We start from the raw sequence: 22,756 nt of genomic DNA on the forward strand, positions 1-22,756 counted from the left end.
TGTTGTTTAAATTTTGCTTTGATCAAAAAGATTCAACTTGTCCTGTTACTCGGCAGGAACACTGTGATGCAAAAATCATGAGTCAAGACACTAATATATTAATTATAGTATATTATAATCTCAAGTACCAAATACTGAAAGACTCTGGAACATCCCCTTATCAGTGACCATCTATAATTCCAAAACTGCAGGCCAAGACAATAGTGCTTCAGATGCACTGAGTGTGCCTCTGAACAGGACAGACAGAAACTAGACAAACAACAGGAAAACTGAGAGGAAGCTGCTACTGATAATACATCGTAACAGCTCCTGCTAGTCTCAAATAGAGCAGAAACAGATTAATAATACGAAGAGTATCGCTAATATTCAGACTCACATTTGTCTGGAATTTCAGTCTGCCTATTGGCCTTATAGAATATCCGTGAGTGTAACAGACCCAAGCAAATCTCTCTGTTCTGTCTGATTCTATCTCATAGAAAATAGTTTTCAGTTTTATTGCAATATTTGGTTGATGAATAACTATAGGCTGGATGATGAATCGCTCTGCAAAGGTGCCCAAGGGCTTAAGGTTTATAAGCCTCCCCTTCCGCATATGCTCCTGCAAACCCTCCTGCACTTTGGATCTGGGTGTGCAGGTTTAAGCTGCTGCTGTACACCTGCTATTCCTGTCTGAGGGGGAGTGGGCCGACCTTTGGCACTGACAAGAGCATCTGAGCCAGTAACAAGATTAGGGTAATACTTTGCTATTGGTAAAAGACCAATCACCAGTTATTAGTGTTATGTTCATAGCACACACACAGAGAAAGTAGATAAAAACATAAAATATTATTGTTGGAAAGTTGCAACATAACACTGTTTATTGCTCAGAATCCAGAACACTACCAGACAAGAACCGCAAAACAGAGAGAGACAGAGCAGGCTGCTCTGTAAAAGAGAGAGGCAGAACTCACCCCACCTTGCTCTAGGCTGGCTCTCTGTAGACTGCCTGCTGAAAGACACAGATTGCACAGCTATCTGCAGAGCCACCTAGCATACAATCAGGACCAGCAAACCCTTTGCAAACTGAAAGTGATAGCTTGTAATTTAAACACAGTTTTCAACACACTACAATTAATCCCTGGAGGAAGTGGGGCAGGGATAGTGTTGCTCCTTTGTCACGATTTCTTCCATACGCTGATTCCACTGAGCAGATTGTTAAACCACAAACTCACACTAGATAAATACAGAAGAGTAAAGAATAAAGTTCAATAGCCATAAAAGGTATCTGTAACAGGAGAAAGCTTCGTCTCAGCCCTAATCCCTGTACAGTTTGTAATGGCTGTCCCGGATTCTGCTATTGAGGTAAGAAATGACATTTTAGCTAAAACAGAAATAAAACTCATTATGTTTACAGGGATATTCAGATGAATGTTGGCCTAGTGATCTGGTAAAAACAAGTCTCACTAGCTGATTGAATTTGAGAATTAAAATTAGATTCTTCCAGGTCTGAAACTGCATGACAGAGAAACATTACTGCCATTTGCAGGTAAGAAGGAATTTGCTCAGAATAGTATGTTTCACCTTATTTCAGGCATTAATCTCAGGAATAAAGTGAACTAGCCAACAGACATGAAGAAAGATGAGGAATTTGAGGTTGTTTCTGTATTGGAGAGTTTTCTCACAGCTCCTTATATTAATAGCGGGGTGTGAGCATTGTGCTTTTTTTATAAACCAGTAACGATGCTTAAAAGAGCTGTGTTGTCAAATCAGCCAAGACAAAGAAGATTGTGTTCTCCCCTGCAATGCATTGGTTTTGCCACAAGCTCACACAAAAAGATTGTCTATAAATGCTGTCCTTTTGTATTGAAAAATTAAATATGTCCAGTGTTTTCCAGGCAGTTCATACATAAAATTATGGATGTTCAGCCTTTTTGTATATGTATCTGTATCAGTCTGTGGATGCAATTTTAAATAAGGTCTATGGGTGCTTGACACTCAAATGCCATTGAAAGTTAATAAGCCTTTATTTTTTAGCATTTTGTCTGTGTGTGAGTAATCCCCTTTCTGGTTTATGTGGCAAAGGGTACCTGGAGATAGTGTTAGTTTCTGATTTCTTTTTTAAAAGGGAATAAAATATTTTGAAAGTTAAGCCAGAAACATTTGACCCTTTTTTATATCGGATTCTGCTTTCACACAGGTGTAAATCTGGAGTAACTATGGATTATATGAACAGAGAATCAGGCCTATCTATTCCCTCCCCCTCTTTTAAATCTTTTTTTCCCTTTACTTCCTTCCAAATCTAGTGAAAAGCACACTCTGATCTTAACTTCTCTGTGCCTAGAGAGTGTATAGACTGATCGACAGAAAGATGCATCGATAGGATTGAGAAGTACAGTAATGGGAGTAAAAAGAAAAGAAGTACTTGTGGCACCTTAGAGACTAACCAATTTATTTGAGCATAAGTTTTCGTGAGCTACAGCTCACTTCATCGGATGCATACTGTGGAAAATACAGAAGATGTTTGTTTTTATACATACAAATCATTAAAAAATGGGTGTTTATCACTACAAAAGGTTTTCTCTCCCCCCACCCCACTCTCCTGCTGGTAATAGCTTACGTAAAGTGATCACTCTCCTTACCATGTGTATGATAATCAAGGTGGGCCATTTCCAGCACAAATCCAGTAGGGATAAACGCCCATTTTTTCATGATTTGTGTGTATAAAAACAAACATCTTCTGTATTTTCCACAGTATGCATCCTATGAAGTGAGCTGTAGCTCACGAAAGCTTATGCTCAAATAAATTGGTTAGTCTCTAAGGTGCCACAAGTACTCCTTTTCTTTTTGCGAATACAGACTAACACAGCTGTTACTCTGAAACCAGTAATGGGAGTGGATATGTAGTTCCATTTTGTTCTGCAGGAGAGCTGGCCTCCATTTGAGCTCTGATCTTTCATTTTCCTTTGTTGGGAGAACTCTGGAGTGCATATACTCACACTTACAGAGGACTCGAGGGGGAGGGATAGCTCAGTGGTTTGAGCATTGGCCTGCTAAACCCAGGGTTGTGAGTTCAATCCTTGAGGGGGCCATTTAGGGATCTGGGGCAAAAATTGGGGATTGGTCCTGCTTCAAGCAGGGGGTTGGACTAGATGACCTCCTGAGGTCCCTTCCAACCCTAGCCTTCTATGATTCTATGACTCAGTGCCTAGCGTGCTTTGCAGGGTGCCCTTTTGTCTATCCAGGAGCATTGCTGGACTCCAAAGAGAATCCAGTCCCATTCCAACCTGTGTATGTGTGTCTGTGTGTGTGTTGTGATCACTTCATAGGTGGTATACAGATGTTACTTTTCTCATGTTAAGTACCTGTCTAGTTAGCTCAAGCAGTAACAGTTTATGATTTCAGTTCTGTAAATCCTCACTTTAGTTCCCAGTGTCAGTCAAGATGGGAGTTGTTCCACAATAATCTTTTAGTGCTAAGAACTTGCATATAGGTTTTTAATTATATATATATATATCTGACAAAATCCCTTTTTTTAACCCCCGGGGCACTTCCCAAGGGCCCTGGTCAGCACTACCTATTCCTTCCTTCCTGTGCGAAAATTATCAATAAAGATAGTTCTGCACACATTAGAAAGGCTAAGTAGGGTCTGTAAGGAGAATATTACTTCAGCACAGCTCAGCGTACATAGCAACATTGGTCCCAGTCCTGCTCCAATTAATAGCAGGATCAGGTCCCTTGTCTATAAGTTTCTTTTCATTTTTCCTACAATATTGAGATATTTCTACCCTCACTGCTGTCATTTTGTGTTCTGCATCTGAAGAGACTGGAAGACTCATAAGGATTTCCCTTGGATGTTTCATCACTGTCCTATTGATGTCTTGAAAGCCTGCACAGCGATGGGGTCCATATTTCACTGGGTGACAGCTGTTCACATACTGTCTTTTCTACAGATGCCACATGTGATTACAGGTAAATAGAGTTCTGTGTTAAACATATGCAAAGAAACAATTAATCATTTCCATTACTATGGAAAACCATAGATTCCAAAAATGATGTATTCATGTGTCATCCTTTACTTTAAAATGTATAAGGTTTCATTAAAAAAAACCTGTCTAATATTTTTATTTTTCAGGTACATTCCCATAAAACCAGTCCCCTCTGTCCTGTTCACCCTCACGTAGAATCATAGAATATCAGGGTTGGAAGGGACCTCAGGAGGTCATCTAGTCCAACCCCCTGCTCAAAGCAGGACCGATACCCAACTAAAGCATCCCAGCCAGGGCTTTGTCAAGCCTGACCTTAAAAACTTCTAGGGAAGGAGATTCCACCTCCTCCCTAGGTAACACATTCCAGAGTTTCACCACCCTCGTCGTGAAAAAGTTTTTCCTAATATCCAACCTAAATCTCCCCCACTGCAACTTGAAACCATTACTCCTTCTTCTATCATCTGCTACCACTGAGAAGAGTCTAGATCCATCCTCTTTGGAACCCCCTTTCAGGTAGTTGAAAGCAGATATCAAATCCCCCCTCATTCTTCTCTTCTGAAGACTAAACATCCCCAGTTCCCTCAGCCTATCCTCATAAGTCATGTGTTCCAGTCCCCTAATAATTTTTCTTGCCCTCCGCTGGACTCTTTCCAATTTTTCCACATTCTTCTTGTAGTGTGGGGCCCAAAACTGGACACAGTACTCCAGATGAGGCCTCACCAGTGTCGAATAGAGGGGAACGATCATGTCCCTCGATCTGCTGGCAATGCCCCTACTTATACATCCCAAAATGCCATTGGCCTTCTTGGCAACAAGGGCACACTGTTTACTCATATCCAACTTATCGTCCACTGTAACCCCTAGGTCCTTTTCTGCAGAACTGCTGCCTAGCCATTCGGTCCCTAGTCTATAACGGTGCATTGGATTCTTCCGTCCTAAGTGCAGGACTCTGCACTTGTCCTTGTTGAACTTCATCAGATTTCTTTTGGCCCAATCCTCCAATTTGTCTAGGTCCCTCTGTATCCTATCCCTACCCTCCAGTGTATCTACCTCTCCTCCCAGTTTAGTGTCATCTGCAAACTTGCTGAGGGTGCAATCCACACCATTCTCCAGATCATTTATGAAGATATTGAACAAAACCGAGCCCAGGACCAACCCCTGGGGCACTCCACTTGATACCGGCTGCCAACTAGACATGCAGCCATTGATCACTATCCATTCAGCCCGACAATCTAGCCAGCTTTCTATCCACCTTATAGTCCATTCATCCAGCCCATGCTTCTTTAACTTGTTGGCAATAATACTGTGGGAGACGGTGTCAAAAGCTTTGCTAAAGTCAAGGAACAACACGTCCACTGCTTTCCCTTCATCCACAGAGCCAGTTATCTCGTCATAGAAGGCAATTAGATTAGTCAGGCATGACCTTCCCTTGGTGAATCCATGCTGACTCTTCCTGATCACTTTGCTCTCCTCTAAGTGCTTCAGAATTGATTCCTTGAGGACCTGCTCCACAGTTTTTCCAGGGACTGAGGTGAGGCTGACTGGCCTGTAGTTCCCAGGATCCTCTTTCTTCCCTTTTTTAAAGATGGGCACTACATTAGCCTTTTTCCAGTCGTCGGGGACTTCCCCCGATCGCCATGAGTTTTCAAAGATAATGTCCAATGGCTCTGCAATCACATCCGCCAACTCCTTTTGCACTCTCGGATGCAACGCATCCGGCCCCATGGACTTGTGCACGTCCAGCTTTTCTAAATAGTCCCGAACCACTTCTTTCTCCACAGAGGGCTGGTCACCTCCTCCCCATGCTGTGCTGCCTAGTGCAGTTGTCTGGGAGCTGACCTTGTTCGTGAAGACAGAGGCAAAAAAAACATTGAGTGTATTAGCTTTTTCCACATCCTCTGTCACTAGGTTGCCTCCCTCATTCAGTAAGGGGCCCACACTTTCCTTGACTTTCTTCTTGTTGCTAACATACCTGAAGAAACCCTTCTTGTTATTCTTAACATCTCTTGCTAGCTGCAACTCCAGGTGTTATTTGGCCTTCCTGATTTCACTCCTGCAAGCCCGAGCAATATTTTTATACTCATCCCTGGTCATTTGTCCAATCTTCCACTTCTTGTAAGCTTCTTTTTTGTATTTAAGAGCAGCAAAGACTTCACTGTTGAGCCAAGCTGGTCGCCTGCCATATTTACTATTCTTTCTACATATCGGGATGGTTTGTCCCTGTAACCTCAATAAGGATTCTTTAAAATACAGCCAGCTCTCCTGGACTCCTTTCTCCCTCATGTTATTTTCCCAGGGGATCTTGCCCATCAGTTCCCTGAGGGAGTCAAAGTCTGCTTTTCTGAAGTTCAGGGTCTGTATTCTGCTGCTCTCCTTTCTTCCTTGTGTTAGGATCCTGAATTCGACCATTTCATGGTCACTGCCTCCCAGGTTCCCAACCACTTTTGCTTCCCCTACTAATTCTTCCCGGTTTGTAAGCAGCAATTCAAGAAGAGCTCTGCCCCTAGTTGGTTCCTCCGCACTTGCACCAGGAAATTGTCCCCTACATTTTCCAAAAACTTCCTGGATTGTCTGTGCACCGCTGTGTTGCTCTCACAGCAGATATCAGGGTGATTGAAGTCTCCCATGAGAACCAGGGCCTGCGATCTAGTAACTTCTGCGAGTTGCCGGAAGAAAGCCTCGTCCACCTCATCCCCCTGGTCTGGTGGTCTATAGTGGACTCCCACCAAAACATCACCCTTGTTGCTCACACTTCTAAACTTAATCCATAGACTCTCAGGTTTTTCTGCAGTTTCATACTTGAGCTCTGAGCAGTCATACTGATCTCTTGCATATAGTGCAACTCCCCCATCTTTTTTGTCCTTCCTGAACAGTTTATATCCATCCATGACAGTACTCCAGTCATGTGAGTTATCCCACCAAGTCTCTGTTATTCCAATCACATCATAATGCCTTGACTTTGCCAGGACTTCCAGTTCTCCCTGCTTGTTTCCCACGCTTCATGCATTTGTGTATAGGCACTTGAGGTAACCTGCTGATTGCCCCTCTTTCTCAGTATGAGGCAGGAGCCCTCCCCTCTCACGCAATCCTGCTTGTGCTTCCTCCTGGTATCCCACTTCCCCACTTACCTCAGGGCTTTGGTCTCCTTCCCACAGTGGGCTCAGGGTTTAAAGCCCTCCTCACTAGGTTAGCCAGCCTGCTTGCGAAGATGCTCTTCCCTCTCTTCGTTAGGAGGAGCCCATCTCTGCCTAGCACTCCTTCTTGGAACACCATTCCATGGTCAAAGAATCCAAAGCCTTCTCTCCGACACCACTGCGTAGCCATTCATTGACTTCCACGATTTGACGGTCTCTACCCAGGCCTTTTCCTTCCACGGGGAGGATGGATGAGAACACCACTTGCGCCTCAAACTCCTTTATCTTTCTTCCCAGAGCCACGTAGTCCGCAGACATGCGGAGACCTGACTCAAAAGAAAGCCAAACAATCACATTATGTACTATTCTAATACAGCTTATCCATACAGACAAATGTATTCCCTTTGGGAGAGCAATTCACTTCTCTGCACCACTTAAGTCATACTCAATCCCTCACATAGAGTTAATATAGGGGTTCTCATATAAATTTCCAGGACTGTTCTTCAGGTTCCTTACATGATCACTAAAATTCACAGAGCAGATCATATGGGCCCACATCATTGAAGCCCCCAGTTATAGAAGAGCCATGCAAAACATATAAGGACAAAATCCAGTGGGCACACCTTTCGATATGCAAAGTGAGATACTTACTGATGTTAGGTAGTACCTATTTCCAGTGATAGCCCCACTTGAAGTCAGTGCTACAAGTCACAGGGTTAGTCATTGTGAAAAAGGACTGCAGAATATGGCATCTGTGACTAAAATACCAAATGTGTGATAGTATTTCAGACTGTTCAGATATAAATGTTTAATGGTGAGAGTAACTAATCAATTTTCCAAGGGCCATGGTGAATTCTCTATCACTGATCATTTCTAAATTAAGATTGGAGGTTTTTTCTAAAAGATCTGATCTAGGAATTATTTTAGGGAACTTCTTTGGTCTGTGTGATACAGGTCAGGCTGGATGACCACAATGGTCCCTTCTGGCCTCAGAATTTATGGATCTATGTATGTGCATAAGTGTGCCCATGCATTGTTGTGCAATTTCCATCCCAGCTGGTGTTTTTTCCCATGTAGGAGGCTTTGTTGCTTTGGCTATTCATTACCAGTTCCATTTTTTCCTGTATAAAAGTGCAGCTAGAGTGGGCTGAAATATTTCAGCCAAATAGTTTATTCAATGAAAATTGCAGTTTCACTTGACCCAAAACTATTTACCAATTTGACTAATAGTTTTGGTGATCGACAAAACAGCAGGAGAATGTGGTGGTGGTACTGCCATAGCCCTTTTCTTCTTATAACATAGCTCCTTTCTTCTTACAACATTTATCCTCCTGGTTAGGGCTCTCCCCGGGGATATGAAGGATCCAGGTTTGAATGACCTCTCTGGAACAAAGCCCAAAGTGACTTTACTGAGTCACCAAAAATTCAAACAACTTTAGATTCACTTTGACCCAAATCAAATTCTTTCTTCAATTTTTCCAAATTGCTACTAAACCAGAAAATTTGTTATTTTCCCAGCTCTGTGAAACATCAAGAGCTGTAGAAGCTTTTATGAAATCAAGCAAGCTTTTCCTCTCTGCCTGCAGTGATCACTGTAAACAGTAATTCCATTTACCAGATAATATATGGTGGGAAAAACATTGGTAGCCTGTGAATTTCTGTCCCTGTTCAATACTGTTAAATGAGAGATCAAAGTCCCTTTGCCCCCTTTGGGAGGGTGGGGGAATCTCTATTGCATTCAGTGTGATATGTGAAGAGCAGGCCCTTCCTCAAACGGTGGGAAATTAACTGGAGCCATTTTTGCACCTTCTGATTTAAATTTCATATCTGTCTCCTAAGTGGAAGTGGAAACTGATCATCCTGGGCCAGATTCTGAAATCGGTTGTGTGCCTCTGCAGGAGAGTAAGGGGAAGTGACAACCCACTTATACCTCTGTGCAGGCCACCCAGACCTTGGGACCTGGCATAATGGCATAAGCAGGAGCTATGCTCCTGTAGCCAACTCCCAGAGCAGCTGGATCAGGAGTGACGGGGCCTTAGCTCCTCCCCCTATACATCCATCAGCACAGCTGAATCAGCACAGGTATTTTAATTTGCTGCTAGTATAACATATCGGCAAGTGGCTACCCCCTCTGCTCCAGACCAACCAGGAAGCAAGTGTGGAATTGTGCTTCCTCTCTGTGATGTTCCGAGGGCAACACAGCTACACACAGCTTCATCCACAGGGCTTGAGGCAGATCCACACTCTGGCCTCACATAGTTTCCTATAGAATCTACAAACGAGGGCATCTGCAATGGATACAACCTCTGTTTCCGTCCACACACAGGTCAGTTTAAAATCATCCCTCCTCAGAATCCTGTCATTGCTATCATTGGAGAAGCGGTTGTCCTGCCTTGCCAGCTTACAGGTCAGAATAATCCTAAAACAATTACTGTCCAGTGGATACTTTCTAGACACTCGGCAAAAGTAGATGTGAGCTCCTATGATGGAGTAACAAAAGAGGAGACACAGGATGAGAGATACCGGGGCAGAACGCAGTTCTTCCAAACTGAATTTCAAGCAGGAAACGTGTCTCTAAACCTGAAGGATGTCGTTGTCTCCGACAAAGGGAAATACACCTGCAGTGTCTCTTTGGAGGCCTGGTACGATGAGGTCGTGGTTGAATTGGATGTGACAGGTGAGTGGAATGGCTCTCTGTCTTCAGTCTAAGGTAATATAGTATCTATCCAGGTGGGCAAACAAAGAGGGAAGGGACATGGGGGAGGGAGCTTCAGGGGTTCCAGGTCCAATGTCCTTCCTTTACCCCTTCTTCTCACCTAGAGAACAGTGTTCAGGGGAATCTGTCAGCTACTGCTCGCAGGCCAGGGTTTGATCCCTTGTTCCTCCCTCCCCTTTACAAAAGGGGGAAGATTTGGCTGGAACAAGGACCAGTCTCTCAGGCAGCCCCTAAGAGGATCATCTCTAAGGGCTCAGTCTCACAGAGACTGTTGCCCCTTTATGTGGTTTACTTTCCACCCCTCTTCCTGGGGTGTATTGATTTGCCCTCGATCAGGGTGGTTTTGGGGCAGTGTGTCCTGTAGCTGTATCCTCCTTGGCTGGATTCCCTCTGCTGCCAGTAGTCCCTGGCTGGAGCAACCTTCTTCCTGTTCACTGCCCCTTCCTGTGGTAAGCTTGCACTTTTAAGCTCCTTCCCCTCCATAGAACATTAGGGTTGGAAGAGACATCAGGAGGTCATCTAGTCCAACCTCCTGCTCAAAGCAGGACCAACCCCAACTAAATCATCTGAGCCAGGGCTTTGTCAAGCCGGGCCTTAAAAACCTCTAAAGATGGAGATTCCACCACCTCCTGAGGTAACCCATTCCACTGCTTCACCAACCTGCTAGTGAAATAGTTTTTCCTAATATCCAACCTAGACCTCCCCAACTGCAATTTGAGACCATTGCTCCTTGTTCTGTCATCTGCCACCACTGAGAATAGCCAAGCTCCATCCTCTTTGGAACCCACCTTCAGGTAGTTCGGGGGAGAGATAGCTCAGTGGTTTGAGCATTGGCCTGCTAAACCCAGGGTTGTGAGTTCAATCCTTGAGGGGGCCATTTAGGGATCTGGGGCAAAATTTGGGGATTGGTCCTGCTTTGAGCAGGGGGTTGGACTAGATGATCTCCTGAGGTCCCTTCCAACCCCTATGTTCTATAGTTGAAGGCTGCTATCAACTCCTCCCTCACTCTTCTCTTCTGCAGACTAAATAAGCCCAGTTCCCTCAGCTTCTCCTCATAAGTCATGTGCCTGAGCCCCCTAATCATTTTCGTTGGCCTTTGCTGGACTCTCTCCAATTCATCCACATCCTTTCTGAAGTGGGGGGCCCCAAACGGGATGCAATACTCCAGACAGAAAAGGAATACTTGTGGCACCTTAGAGACTAACCAATTTATTTGAGCATAAGCTTTCATGAGCTACAGCTCACTTCATCGGATGCACGAAAGCTTATGCTCAAATAAATTGGTTAGTCTCTAAGGTGCCACAAGTACTCCTTTTCTTTTTGCGAATACAGACTAACACGGCTGCTACTCTGAATACTGCAGATGTGACCTCACCAGTGCCAAATAGAGGGGAATAATCACTTCCCTCGATCTGCTGGCAATGCTCCTACTAATGCAGCCCAATATGCTGTTAGCCTTCTTGGCAATAAGGGCACACTGTTGACTCATATCCAGCTTCTTGTCCACTGTAATTCCCAGGTCCTTTTCTGCAGAACTGCTGCTTAGCCAGTTGGTCCCCAGCCTGTAGCAGTGCATGGGATTCTTCCATCCTAAGTGCAGGACTCTGCACTTGTCCTTGTTGAACCTCATCAGATTTCTTTTGGACCAATCCTGCCATTTGTCTAGGTCACTCTGGACCCTATCCCTACCCTCCAGCATATCTATGTACTTCTCCCTGAAGCTTAGTGTCATCCACAAACTTGCTGAGGGTGCAATCCATCTCATCATCCAGATCATTAATAAAGATTTTGAACAAAACTGGCCCCAGGACAGACCCCTGGGGCACTCCACTTGATACCGGCTGCCAACTAGACATCAAGCCATTGATCACTACCCGTTGAGTCCAACTATCTAACCAGCTTTCTATCCACCTTATAGTCCATTCATCCAGTCCATACTATGGGAGATCATACCAAAAGCTTTGATAAAGTCAAGTCCACCACTTTTCCCATATCCCCAGAGCCAGTTATCTCACCATAGAAGGCAATCAGGTTGGTCAGGTATGACAGGTCCCACCAACTCCCTCAGATACATTAGATCTGGTCTCATGGGGTTGTGCATGTCCAGCTTTTCTAAATAGTCCTTAACTTGTTCTTTCACCACTGAGGGCTGCTCACTTCCTCCTCATACTGTGCTGCTCAGTGCAGTAGTCTGGGAGCTGACCTGTGAAGACTGAGGCAAAACAAGCATTAAATACTTCAGCTTTTTCCACATCCTCTGTCACTAGGTTGCCTCCCCCATTCATTAAGGCTCCCACACTTTCCCTGACCTTCTTCTTCTTGCTAACATACTGGTAGTAACCCTTCTAGTTACCCTTCACATCCCTTGGTAGCTGCAACTCCAATTGTACTTTGGCCTTCCTGATTACACCCTCGAGCAATATTTTTTATACTCCTCCCTAGTCATCTGTCCAAGTTTCCACTTCTTGTAAGCTTCCTTTTTGTGTTTAAGCTCACTGAAGATTTCTCTGTTAAGCCAAGTTAGTCACCTGACATATTTGTTATTCTTTCTGCACATCAGGATGGTTTGATCCTGCACCCTCAGGAAGGCTTCTTTGAAATACAGTCAGCTCTTCTGGACTCCTTTTCCCATATTAGCCTGCCAGAGGACCCTTCATCAGATCCCTGAGGGAGTCAAAGTTTGCTTTTCTGAAGTCCAAGGTCCGTGTTCTGCTGCTCTCCTTTTTTCCTGTTGTCGGGTTCTGAACTAGACCATCTCATGGTCACTGCTGCCCAGGTTTCCACCGACTTCTACTTGCCCTACTTCTGAGGTGAGCAAATCCACCAATAAGCGCAGGACCCACCAAGGTAGAGGAGGAACTTTGTCACAACTGTCATCGGGCTTTTCTCCAGTTTCATATTGTAGCTCTGAGCAATCATACTGCTCCCTTATATACAATGCAACTCCTCCACTTCTTCTCCCCTGCCTGTCCTTGAACAGTTTATACCCATCCATGACGACAGTGCTCCAGTCATGTGAGTTACCACACCAAGTCCAGGCTGAGCAAACCTTGCAGGTATTTCTTGTCAGCATGGAACAGGCCAAGAGGAGCTCTTTAGTTTCCCTCATACCAGGGTAAGAGGGTATCCCTTCACAGGACTTAATGTAATTCTGTTGAACTCAATTAAATTCTATGGAGGATGAGTTTTATATAGGGAGGGCAGGTGTTTATGTTAGAAGATTTCCCTACAGCACTAAGCCCCTATGTAAAATGTTACCTGACACATCTAGGTCATACATGGTGCAGTCCACTTAACTCCCAAATATTGTGTTCATGGCATACAAACACAGAAGTTAGACAAAAGCCATAAAATGCTCTTTCAGGGAGGTTGCAATATAACATTACCTAATTTCTTAGAATCGAAAACCCTAACACAAAATAACCAAAAAACAGAGAGAGAGACAAAGCAGGCTCCTTATACCAGAGAGGCCCAATTCGCCCCACATTGCTCTAGGCTTCCTCTTTGCAGACTGACTGCTGCTAAACCCAGATTCACACTTCTCTACAGAGCGCAGCAAAAGGGACCAGAAAAAACCCTGAAATTTAAAGTGACAGCTTACCATTTGAACTGAGTTTTCACTACATCTGCACACCAAGATATCTGAATTAATAGGAGTATGTCCATAGAGGCTTTTTGACAGATTCTGATTTGCTATGGGCAAAGAGAAACAGCTCCAATGTATAGGTTTCTTAAGATACAATGTCACTATTTTAACTTAACATGGGAAGAGTTCTTGCCCTGTAATTTCATATGAAAGGAGTCACAAATTCTGTCAGAATTCTCAGGCAGCATGTGTACAAGGCAGTGTGAAATCCCTCAAACTCTGCACTGTTTGGGGAGGAGAAGGTAATAACAACTTTTGTTCTTTCTTTGTAGCTAGAGGTGGTGAGTCTTCCATTTTCCTGGAGGACTATACAGACCAGGGGATCGGCCTCACCTGCAGGTCAGAGGGATGGTTCCCTGAGCCCCAGGTGCTCTGGTTAGACAGTAAAGGACAAAAACGAACAGAAAAGCTGACCACCATCAACACAAAGACACCTACTGGAATCTACAATATTGAAAGTGCCATTAACATAGAACCAGGCTCGGACAATGAAGTTTCCTGCAAAATAATCAACAATATATTAAAGACAGCAAGCGAGTCCAGAGTCCTAATTTCAGGTGAGTGCACTTTGAGATCAATGACTGTAAGGATCAATAACGAGGCTGCTTGGTTAATGAGATGGGTCCCATTTTTATCTCCCCCTTTGTTGTAAGAAATAGATGCCCAGAGTTTGTCTGGTCAAGCAGATGGAGCACTGGGTTAGGATTTAGGAGGCCTGAGTGCTCTTCCTGTATATGCTGCTGACCTGATGAGTGACACTGTGCCTCAGTTTGCCCAAAACTGTGGATAATAATACTGACCTCCTTAGTAAATTGTTTTGAGATCTACTGTTGAAATGCCCACTGTAAGAGCTAGGATTTATCTTCTTTTAAATACTTGCCTGTCAGTTTCCAGAAAAAAAAACATTTTGATTAGGCTGAGTTAAAAAGTTTAAAAATCATAATTTGCACAAGTACATTATTAAGTGTTTTCTTTCTACATAATGATACAATGTTCTAATAGATTTTCTTGCACATGAATATGTAACAAAGTTGCATGGCATTTTCAGTATTACTAAAAGATACGGAAAACTTTCATTCAACGTACTGGTGCATCATTGAAAAAGAGGATAAAGTTAAGGTGGTGTGTATGACCTTCATTTTGGCCTCTCCTGATTCTTGTGTGCTTAATTTTTCAACATTAACGTTACTTTAAGTTTTCACTATTATTTAATGGTTATTGGGCAGATTCCATCGCCCTTACTCACCTTTGAAGTACCTTTGAAGTACTCACCCAGGTGAGTTGTCCTGTTTATATCTGTTGAATACAGAGATTCTGTATTGCATTCAAACCTTGCCACTGACTTGCTTTATGGCCTCAGAGAAGTTGCTTAACTTCTCTTACTTTCCCCATCTCAATAGGGAGGTAATGGTATTTATCCCACTTACTGCACATGGCTGTTAACAGGGTTAATTAATGTTAGTGCATGCAGAAAAATGGTTTATATCATTAAACTGAGAAACTCCACCAAAGATACTACTTTTAGGTTCTCTACCTCCCTTCCTCAGTAGAGAATCTTTCTTCCTTTCTTTTTATTTTATACTATTTCTGGTTGGAGTGCTCTGGCAAAGAGATGCATCTTGCATTTCCCCCAGTAAGCAGCAGGGGTTGTGCCCATGAGGTAGCTTGGGTATGACTTTCACCATTTCATGGACTGATGAGTTATAATTTATATATGTGCAGATTAAAACCTTTTCTTAAATATGCATACAATTTCTGCATTACTACAAGTGTTGAAAGGGTATTTGAGGTAAATCCTGCGAAACTTACTCATGTGAGACACATGCCAGTGTCTGAGGTGTTTCTACCTGCATGGGTAAGGTGAGCTGGGTGTGGCTGAAGGTGTGTGCTTTTCCACAACACATTGGAGGAGCCCATAGCTCTGTTCTCCATGATATCTTTGAAGATGTGTAGAATCTTTTGATCTAAATTCATCTAGACTTTGTTCTGCCAGAAAGAAACAGAAGTCTTTAAATTCAAGTGCAATCTGATTTCACCAGGTCTGCAGACAGACTCCATTTAATTAGCCTTATAATTTTCATGATGTTTCTTAAGAATTATTGGAATGTAACTGACATTTTCACATATTTTTTCAGATGTTTTCTTCCCAGCCACCTCCCCTTGGATGGCTGCTTTCCTGGTCATTTTATTTCTTAGCATAGCCCTTATTGCTGCTGTAGGGTATAAACTGAAAAGTAAGTATTTCTTTGTATGTTTTTTTTTCAATAAATATGTGAAAATGTTTAAATAGATTATATGGAATTTATACTAAAACCAAACAAAAACTGAAATGAGTTTTCTAGGGGCAGATTGAGAAAATGAAATATAAGGGTCTGTAAATTATAATTCCTTACCAGATAAGTACCTTGTTCTGACAAGACAATTTTTAAATTCCTCACTTATAAATATATTCAAGGCCTGAATAGACAACCAATGGATGGTTAGGGATTACAGATTTAGCATTCATGCCAGTGATTGTTTCCATCAAAACTATTGTAGGATGCTATGAAAAATGTCTCATTTTCAAAAGACATTTTCATTTTTTTCAGATAATAATGACACAACATCTCATTCAGGTAAGTAATTAGCCAGGTGAATACAAAATTAATATTAACATATTTTATATCTTGATTTTGACACAGTCCCAGGGAACCTGTGGAATCCCCATCACTGGAGAGTTTTTAGAACAGGTTCAACAAACGCTTGTCAGAGATAATCTAGGTTTACTTAGTCCTGCCTCAGCACAGAGGGTGGGACTGGATGATTTCTCAAGGTCCCTTTCAACCCCTACATTTCTGTTCTGACCTGAGAAGCTGTTTATAAATTACAGGAGATGGGTGGGTTTATTCTATCTTAATTGTGGTCAACAGCTGTGTGTTTTTTCAATGATTTCATAGGAGACAGGGTCTATATTCAGGCATTGAGCAACAGCAACTATTGCCATTGGTAGCTCATCAGGAAAGTTTGTTTCCTTCTGTTATAAACAGATCTTGTCATTAAAATAGATCACATTCAGGCTAACCTTGTGCCATTCATTCCTATATGGGCATCCCTTGACATCGTTCCAGAATCATTAACAGTTGTAGAAAGGGCTGGCTTATGTACATGAAGAAATCACTTATATCCTCCAATATAGACTGGGTAAAGTATAAAGTTCGAGGCCTTTTATAACATAGGCACTGGAAACAGGAGTGATTGCCTCCTGCTGGTTATCTCTCTGGGAATTATGTTTGGCTATAGTGGATTTTCTCTTGGTCCACAAGATTCATTCAGGACTAGGGCAAGACCTGGACTTTTTTAACAAGCTGGGTGAGAATCTAGCTCCTCTGATCACTCATTTCCCTTGTGGGTGTTCATGGGGTCGCCTAGAAATTTCAGCATCCCATAATATTTCTCTGGTAAAAAATTCTTCTTCCTCAATTAAAGTTTCACTTTAGTCTTCTTCAGCAGATTGTAGGACTCATGATCGGTCCCATTTATTTCACTTCACCTATACTTAATTGTTTTGGACTCCTTCCTTTATTTTTCAGCTCTTCCAAAACTTCAATCTGATGCCCCTCTTTTCCTACCCCCAATCATTGTACCAGTTGGTATCTGATCCTGTTCACTGGCGGTTTTGTCTGGCTCACTCAGAAGCTGTCCTGCCAGGTCAGGTGATGTGGGTTGGGTAGATATGCTGAGGCAAGGGGCTTCTACAAGCATCCTGACATTTTCACAGATGATGGGCCATCCTCTGCTTTCTGTGGGCAGGTTTCAGAGTAGCAGCCGTGTTAGTCTGTATTCACAAAAAGAAAAGGAGTACTTGTGGCACGTTAGCGACTAACCAATTTATTTGAGCATAAGCTTTCGTAGTCTCTAAGGGAATGCATCCAATGAAGTGAGCTGTAGCCTTTTCTTTTTGCAAATCCTTTTTCTGTCTCCTAAAGCAGGATTTTTCTACATGGAGAGAATCTAGTCCAGTATTTTAAAGCTGTTTTTTGGTTGAAATAAGACTTTGGAAAACTTATAAGAGTAATTAACATTGCAATGTGATTCCATGTATTTACAGTAAATCAGAAGAAAACAATGGAAGAAGGTAAATATATTTTGATGTGATATAACATAATGTGTTAGGAGTATTTCCATGAGTCAGATTCATGAAAACAGTATTACATAGCATGCTGAAATTTCCCAAGACATTAACCACAGAGGTATCAGTCCTTACCTAGGTAAAGAAATCACTGAGGACTGGGACCTTTGTTAATATAAGAATCTCTGAATCTATCTGTCACTAAGGGATTACACCAGGGCTATTCACCACTAAAGACCCACTTACGCCCTCAAAATAAGGCTTAAGTGAGATTTAGCCTATGTACACACTACAGTTTACATCAGTAAGTTATCACAGAATCATTGAATCATAGAAGATTAGGGTTGGAAGAGACCTCAGGAGGTCATCTAGTCCAACCCCCTGCTCAAAGCAGGACCAACCCCAACTAAATCAACAAGTCCAACCCCCTGCTCAAAGCAGGACCAACCCTAACTAAATCAACAAGTTATGTCACTCAGGGGTTTGAATAAGCACCCCCCCCCAGTAACGTAAGTTACACCGACTTAAGTGCCAGTGTGGACAGCACTATGCCAGTGGGAGAACTTCTCCTGCTGACAAAGTTACAGCCACTTGTTGTATGAGGATGAATTAAATCATCCTCATACAACAGCTCTCTCTCTAAGATGACAGCTCTCTCTCCTGTCATCTTAGAATGGCTACACTAGAGAACTTACAGTGGCACAGCTGCACCGATCCAGCTGCACCTCTGTAAGCTATCTAGTGTAGCCATAGCCTGATAGAGCCAACACTAATCTTGTGCACGAGTTACGTCTCTCTTAAATCTTAGTCTGAGGTCTTAAATAGGAATTAAGATATTTACTCTGCACCCCTGGGAATTTTGCTATGAGTGAGCTTTGCTATCAAGCATGCCAAGTTCTCTCCATAGGGAAAGTAGCACACATAATAATTAGAAAGCCAATAAGTGTGGGTAATTATGACTAAACCTAAACCTGCTGATGCCCTATCTTTCAGAAGGTAAGAAAATTTAAAATAAAATTTCATATTGGGGGCGGGGGGAAAGAAAGGAAAGAAAAGAAAAGAAGAAATTACAGTAAAGTCATTTCCCATTCTCATGAGCTTCCCTATTTCAGTCCCCCAGGTACTCTCAAAAGAAACTTCAAACTACAGGAACATTAATTAGATCACTGATACATTTAAGTGAAACAAGCCTAGGCTGAAATCCAACATAATACTTAAGCATTTACTCAATTTTAAACACACAAGTAGTCTCACTGAACTCTAAACTCAGGTGCTAATCTCCTATCAAATCAAAACGAACATCAGCTTCTGTATGTCACCCAAACAATCAAAGTAAAATTGATCAAAAGTGGATATGAACTACTACAAAAAACTTCAAAAGTGAATCTTAATCCACTACAAAAAATAAGAAAGAAATGAACCAACAAAGTAAATCACTCACAGTACAATTTATATAATTACTGACAGGTTTCAGAGTGGTAGCCATGTTAGTCTGTATCAGCAAAAAAAACGAGGAGTTATTCAATCGTTATAAAAACGAGGAGTACTTGTGGCACCTTAGAGACTAACACATTTATTTGGGCATAAACTTTCACGGGCTAAAACCCACTTCATCCAATATCACTACAAAAGGTTTTTTTTTCTCCTGCTGATACTAGCCCACCTTAATTAATTGGTCTCATTACAGTTGGTATAGCAACATCCATTTTTTCATGTTCTCTGTGTATATATATCTTCCTACTGTATTTTCCACTGCATTCATCCAATGAAGTGGGTTTTAGCCCACGAAAGCTTATGCCCAAATAAATTTGTTAGTCTCTAAGGTGCCACAAGTACTCCTAGTTTTTATAACGATTGAATAACTGTATATGATAGATTAAACAAGACTAATCTTTAGGCTGTCGTATAACACCAGAAAACCGTCATGTGTAAGTACAATGTAAGCATGAAAATTTATTATGTAATTTACTTCAAAAAAGTACTAATAGATTTTGATTCATGAATGATGAGGATCTGTTTTATACTAGTTGGTTACATAGATATAGATAGGTAGATAGGGCATTCATCATAGACTCTTCCTGTTCCTGGAAGCTGTCCAGATTGACTTAAAATAAATATATTATGTTGGCCGAGATAAAACTTTTGTCCAAGGCAGTACTCCTCTGTCAATGAAATATATTCTAATGTCTAAGGCTGTATGTGAGTGACATATCAAATCACGGGAATACCGCATTTTTCAACAAGGGCCAAAGGTTGGCCTGGTCAAAATTTGGGGAGGGTTTCACTATTTTTTTTCAGAAAGTGTTTATGTTCTGTGGAAACCCTACAGTATTCATACAAACACTGAGCATTTCTAAAATAAAAACTTTTGTTTTTTGCCTGAATACGTTAAAATTTTAACTTTTTGACAATCAAAATTTTCCATGGGGAATGAAAAATATTTTCTGACAAGGACTACAAACAAGGCCCATTTTCAATTACTCCTAAAAAATGTAGTGAACTACACAAATATTCAAATAAAGTAAAAAACATTGTGGTATGCTCATGGATTGAATCAATGATTTTACACTGGGTTTGCACCAGTGTAACTGAGAGCAGAATTTGACCCATACAATATGAATGATTGTATTTTAAAATAAATTATAGATATAGGTGTAAAGTGTAATGCATATTTCATAAATGCCATAAAATATACTAAACAACATTTGCCTTCTATCTTACAATGATATTTAAAAATAATTTCTTTCAGAAAAAGAATGTCTGCTCAGCATACTAGGTGAGAATACAAATGCTCTTATGATTTGTCATTTCTATTGTGTGTGTGTTCATGTGCATGTATAGAAGGAAGGCCACCATCCCCAAGTATTTTTGTCTGGTTGACAGGCCCAATCAAGTTCTTATATGAGTTTAGATTTTCAAGATTAAATTTGGAAAATTGAATGCAGTTCATTTCCAAATGGAATGCTCTTTCTTGGATGTGTGTGGAGTCATTTTCTTTTTGTTTTTTTTAATTTTATGGGTTATTTATTATTTTAGAAATTGTTTTCATATCCATTTTGCAAAGACTTGAAGCTGGTTTAACAATGGAATAACATGAAATAAAGTGTCACAGCCCATCTCACAGCTTTTCACCCAGGACCCCAGGAATTATTTTGGGGCAGTTTTCTGGCCTGTTATAAAGGAGGTCAGGCTAGATTATCACAATGGCCCTTTCTTCCCTTGGAATCAAGGAACTCTCTCAATTAAAGCCAATCAATCACTACCCCAGTAATATGCATTTGTTCTTGTTTTTCCATTCATTTACTCTTTTAGAGTCAGACAAAAGGACAGGTAAAACAGGTAAGTCTCATTTTATTAAAATGCTCAGTGTAGACAGACAGAGCTTTGCCATACATGAAAAAAGCTGCTGTATAAAAATGAACAGCAGCATATTTTTTATTTGAATGACTATTATATGTATTTTATTTTCAATCACTGTCTGAAATTATTAATAAATGTGGCTGAAAATTAGAAAAGGTGATCATATATAGCTGCCTACTTACCGACATCATAAACATTGCTCCCATACTAGGGACTGGATAGAGATCTCCACTGTTGTCCCTATGCCTTTGACCCTCTCGTATGCTCTCTCCCTGTGGGACATCATTTGGACATACATCTTCCACTAGCTCTTCTAAAACAAAGACTCATAGATTATCTTCTTCACCTCTTATCTTTTCCCTCCATTCAGTCACACGTCTCTGACTCTCTTTCAGATGCCACAACCAAGCTGTCTTGCCACTAGCAACTGAAAAATGAATTTATTTTCCTCCAAATCCCTGCTCCCTCCCTTCTCTATTACCTTCTCTATGGAATGCAGCTTTGTTATCATTTCCCTCTCCTCTCTCTCCATTTTCCCATAGGTTGATGGAGTGGGCAGGATTTGAATATTTTGTGTTCTTCCACAATGACATTGGCTCATTCTACTCCATTTCCATCACGAAAAGTCTTGTCCAGCTTTCAGCTTGACCACCGCAACATCCACCTTCACAACCTGCTAGACCCTCACCACATCCCCTCCCACTTTCCATTGACCCACATTCTGCTTGACAAGTCACCTAATTTCTCCCCTCATCTAAGTCCACCCTTCTCTCCATATTCTTTCACTGGCTTTCCCTTGCAATCTACAACAAAGTTGAGATTGTTGTCCTAACTTTCTTCTTCTGTCTGACCTCTCCAATATAGTTTCTCTCCTCTCCTCCAGCACCTTCTTTGTTCTACCTGCAACTGCAACTTTCATGTCCATTTTTCATCCATGACTCCTTCCCACGTGTCCCCTGTGCTTCAAACACCTCACAGGCCAATGATCCAAAGTGCCTCCACTCCATCTAGTTGCAAGTCGCTTATTAAAACACATTTCATTTCTAATGCCTATAAACCAAGCTCCAGAAAGTAGAGCTGCTTGAAAAAATTGAAACAATTTTCACAAACATTTTTTTCAATTCTCCCCTTTTTCCATGTATTTCTTCACAGTTCTGAAACAAACAAACAAAAACTGATCTGCTCCATCATATAATGAGATAAAATAAATATTAAGAAAACATACCAGCATTTAAAGAATAATTGTGGAACTCATTAAGAGGAAGCTGCTAAACATCTCTGTCAATCACTCTTTTTGCACAGCATCCTTCATCTCTACAGGAAATTGTCAGTGTATATTGCCTGCTCTTAGTGGCAGGAGCCTCATTGAGTTCAATGTCTTAAAGCACGTAGCATGCTGTTGGCATGCTACAAATAATAAAAATAATGAGAGATAACTCAAAGACTCTTCAAGTGTTTGCACTCTATTGTTCGAAATAAATGGGTCCCATACTGAGTCGTAAAAACAGATGGCTATTAAATATGGAGTGAGAATTTAGCAGGTTCCATGCCATGAATGTGTAATAGCAGAATTCTCTATGAATAGTTTTTACAATGTTCTCCATGGATCACTCTCTCTTTGCTCGCTCTCTCAGTTCTTATTCTCTCTCTCTCTCTCTCTCTCTCTCTGCTGTTCAGTGCACTAATTTAAATTACTATTTTGCAGCAATTCAAGACATACAAGAAAATATTGGTAAGGAAACTTCTCTATTTTGTTACTTGGCTTAGAGTAAAAGAGATGAGTGTTCTGGTGAGTCTATCTATGGCATCTTGAAGGTGAAGCTCAAT

The 22,756-nt window shown here is 41.5% G+C and overlaps 1 protein-coding gene across 1 annotated transcript in view; it reads left to right on the top strand.

Annotated features, from left to right (window-relative positions):
* The first annotated feature begins 1,259 nt into the window (after positions 1-1,259).
* The window catches only part of LOC311512031 (butyrophilin subfamily 3 member A1-like), a 28,604-nt gene continuing 7,107 nt past the window's right edge, over positions 1,260-22,756 (top strand). Inside the window, exons 1-10 of the mRNA XM_084613020.1 lie at positions 1,260-1,341; positions 3,800-3,948; positions 9,426-9,776; positions 13,734-14,018; positions 15,597-15,695; positions 16,050-16,076; positions 17,549-17,575; positions 20,319-20,345; positions 20,882-20,908; positions 22,635-22,661. Of these exons, the coding sequence (XP_084469146.1) occupies positions 3,831-3,948; positions 9,426-9,776; positions 13,734-14,018; positions 15,597-15,695; positions 16,050-16,076; positions 17,549-17,575; positions 20,319-20,345; positions 20,882-20,908; positions 22,635-22,661 (988 nt within the window). The 5' untranslated portion in view covers positions 1,260-1,341; positions 3,800-3,830. The remainder of the gene's footprint in view (positions 1,342-3,799; positions 3,949-9,425; positions 9,777-13,733; positions 14,019-15,596; positions 15,696-16,049; positions 16,077-17,548; positions 17,576-20,318; positions 20,346-20,881; positions 20,909-22,634; positions 22,662-22,756) is intronic.

This window comes from Lepidochelys olivacea, assembly GCF_965140295.1.
Source record: "Lepidochelys olivacea isolate rLepOli2 genome assembly, chromosome: 23".
In the NCBI taxonomy this organism is placed as follows: domain Eukaryota; kingdom Metazoa; phylum Chordata; order Testudines; family Cheloniidae; genus Lepidochelys; species Lepidochelys olivacea.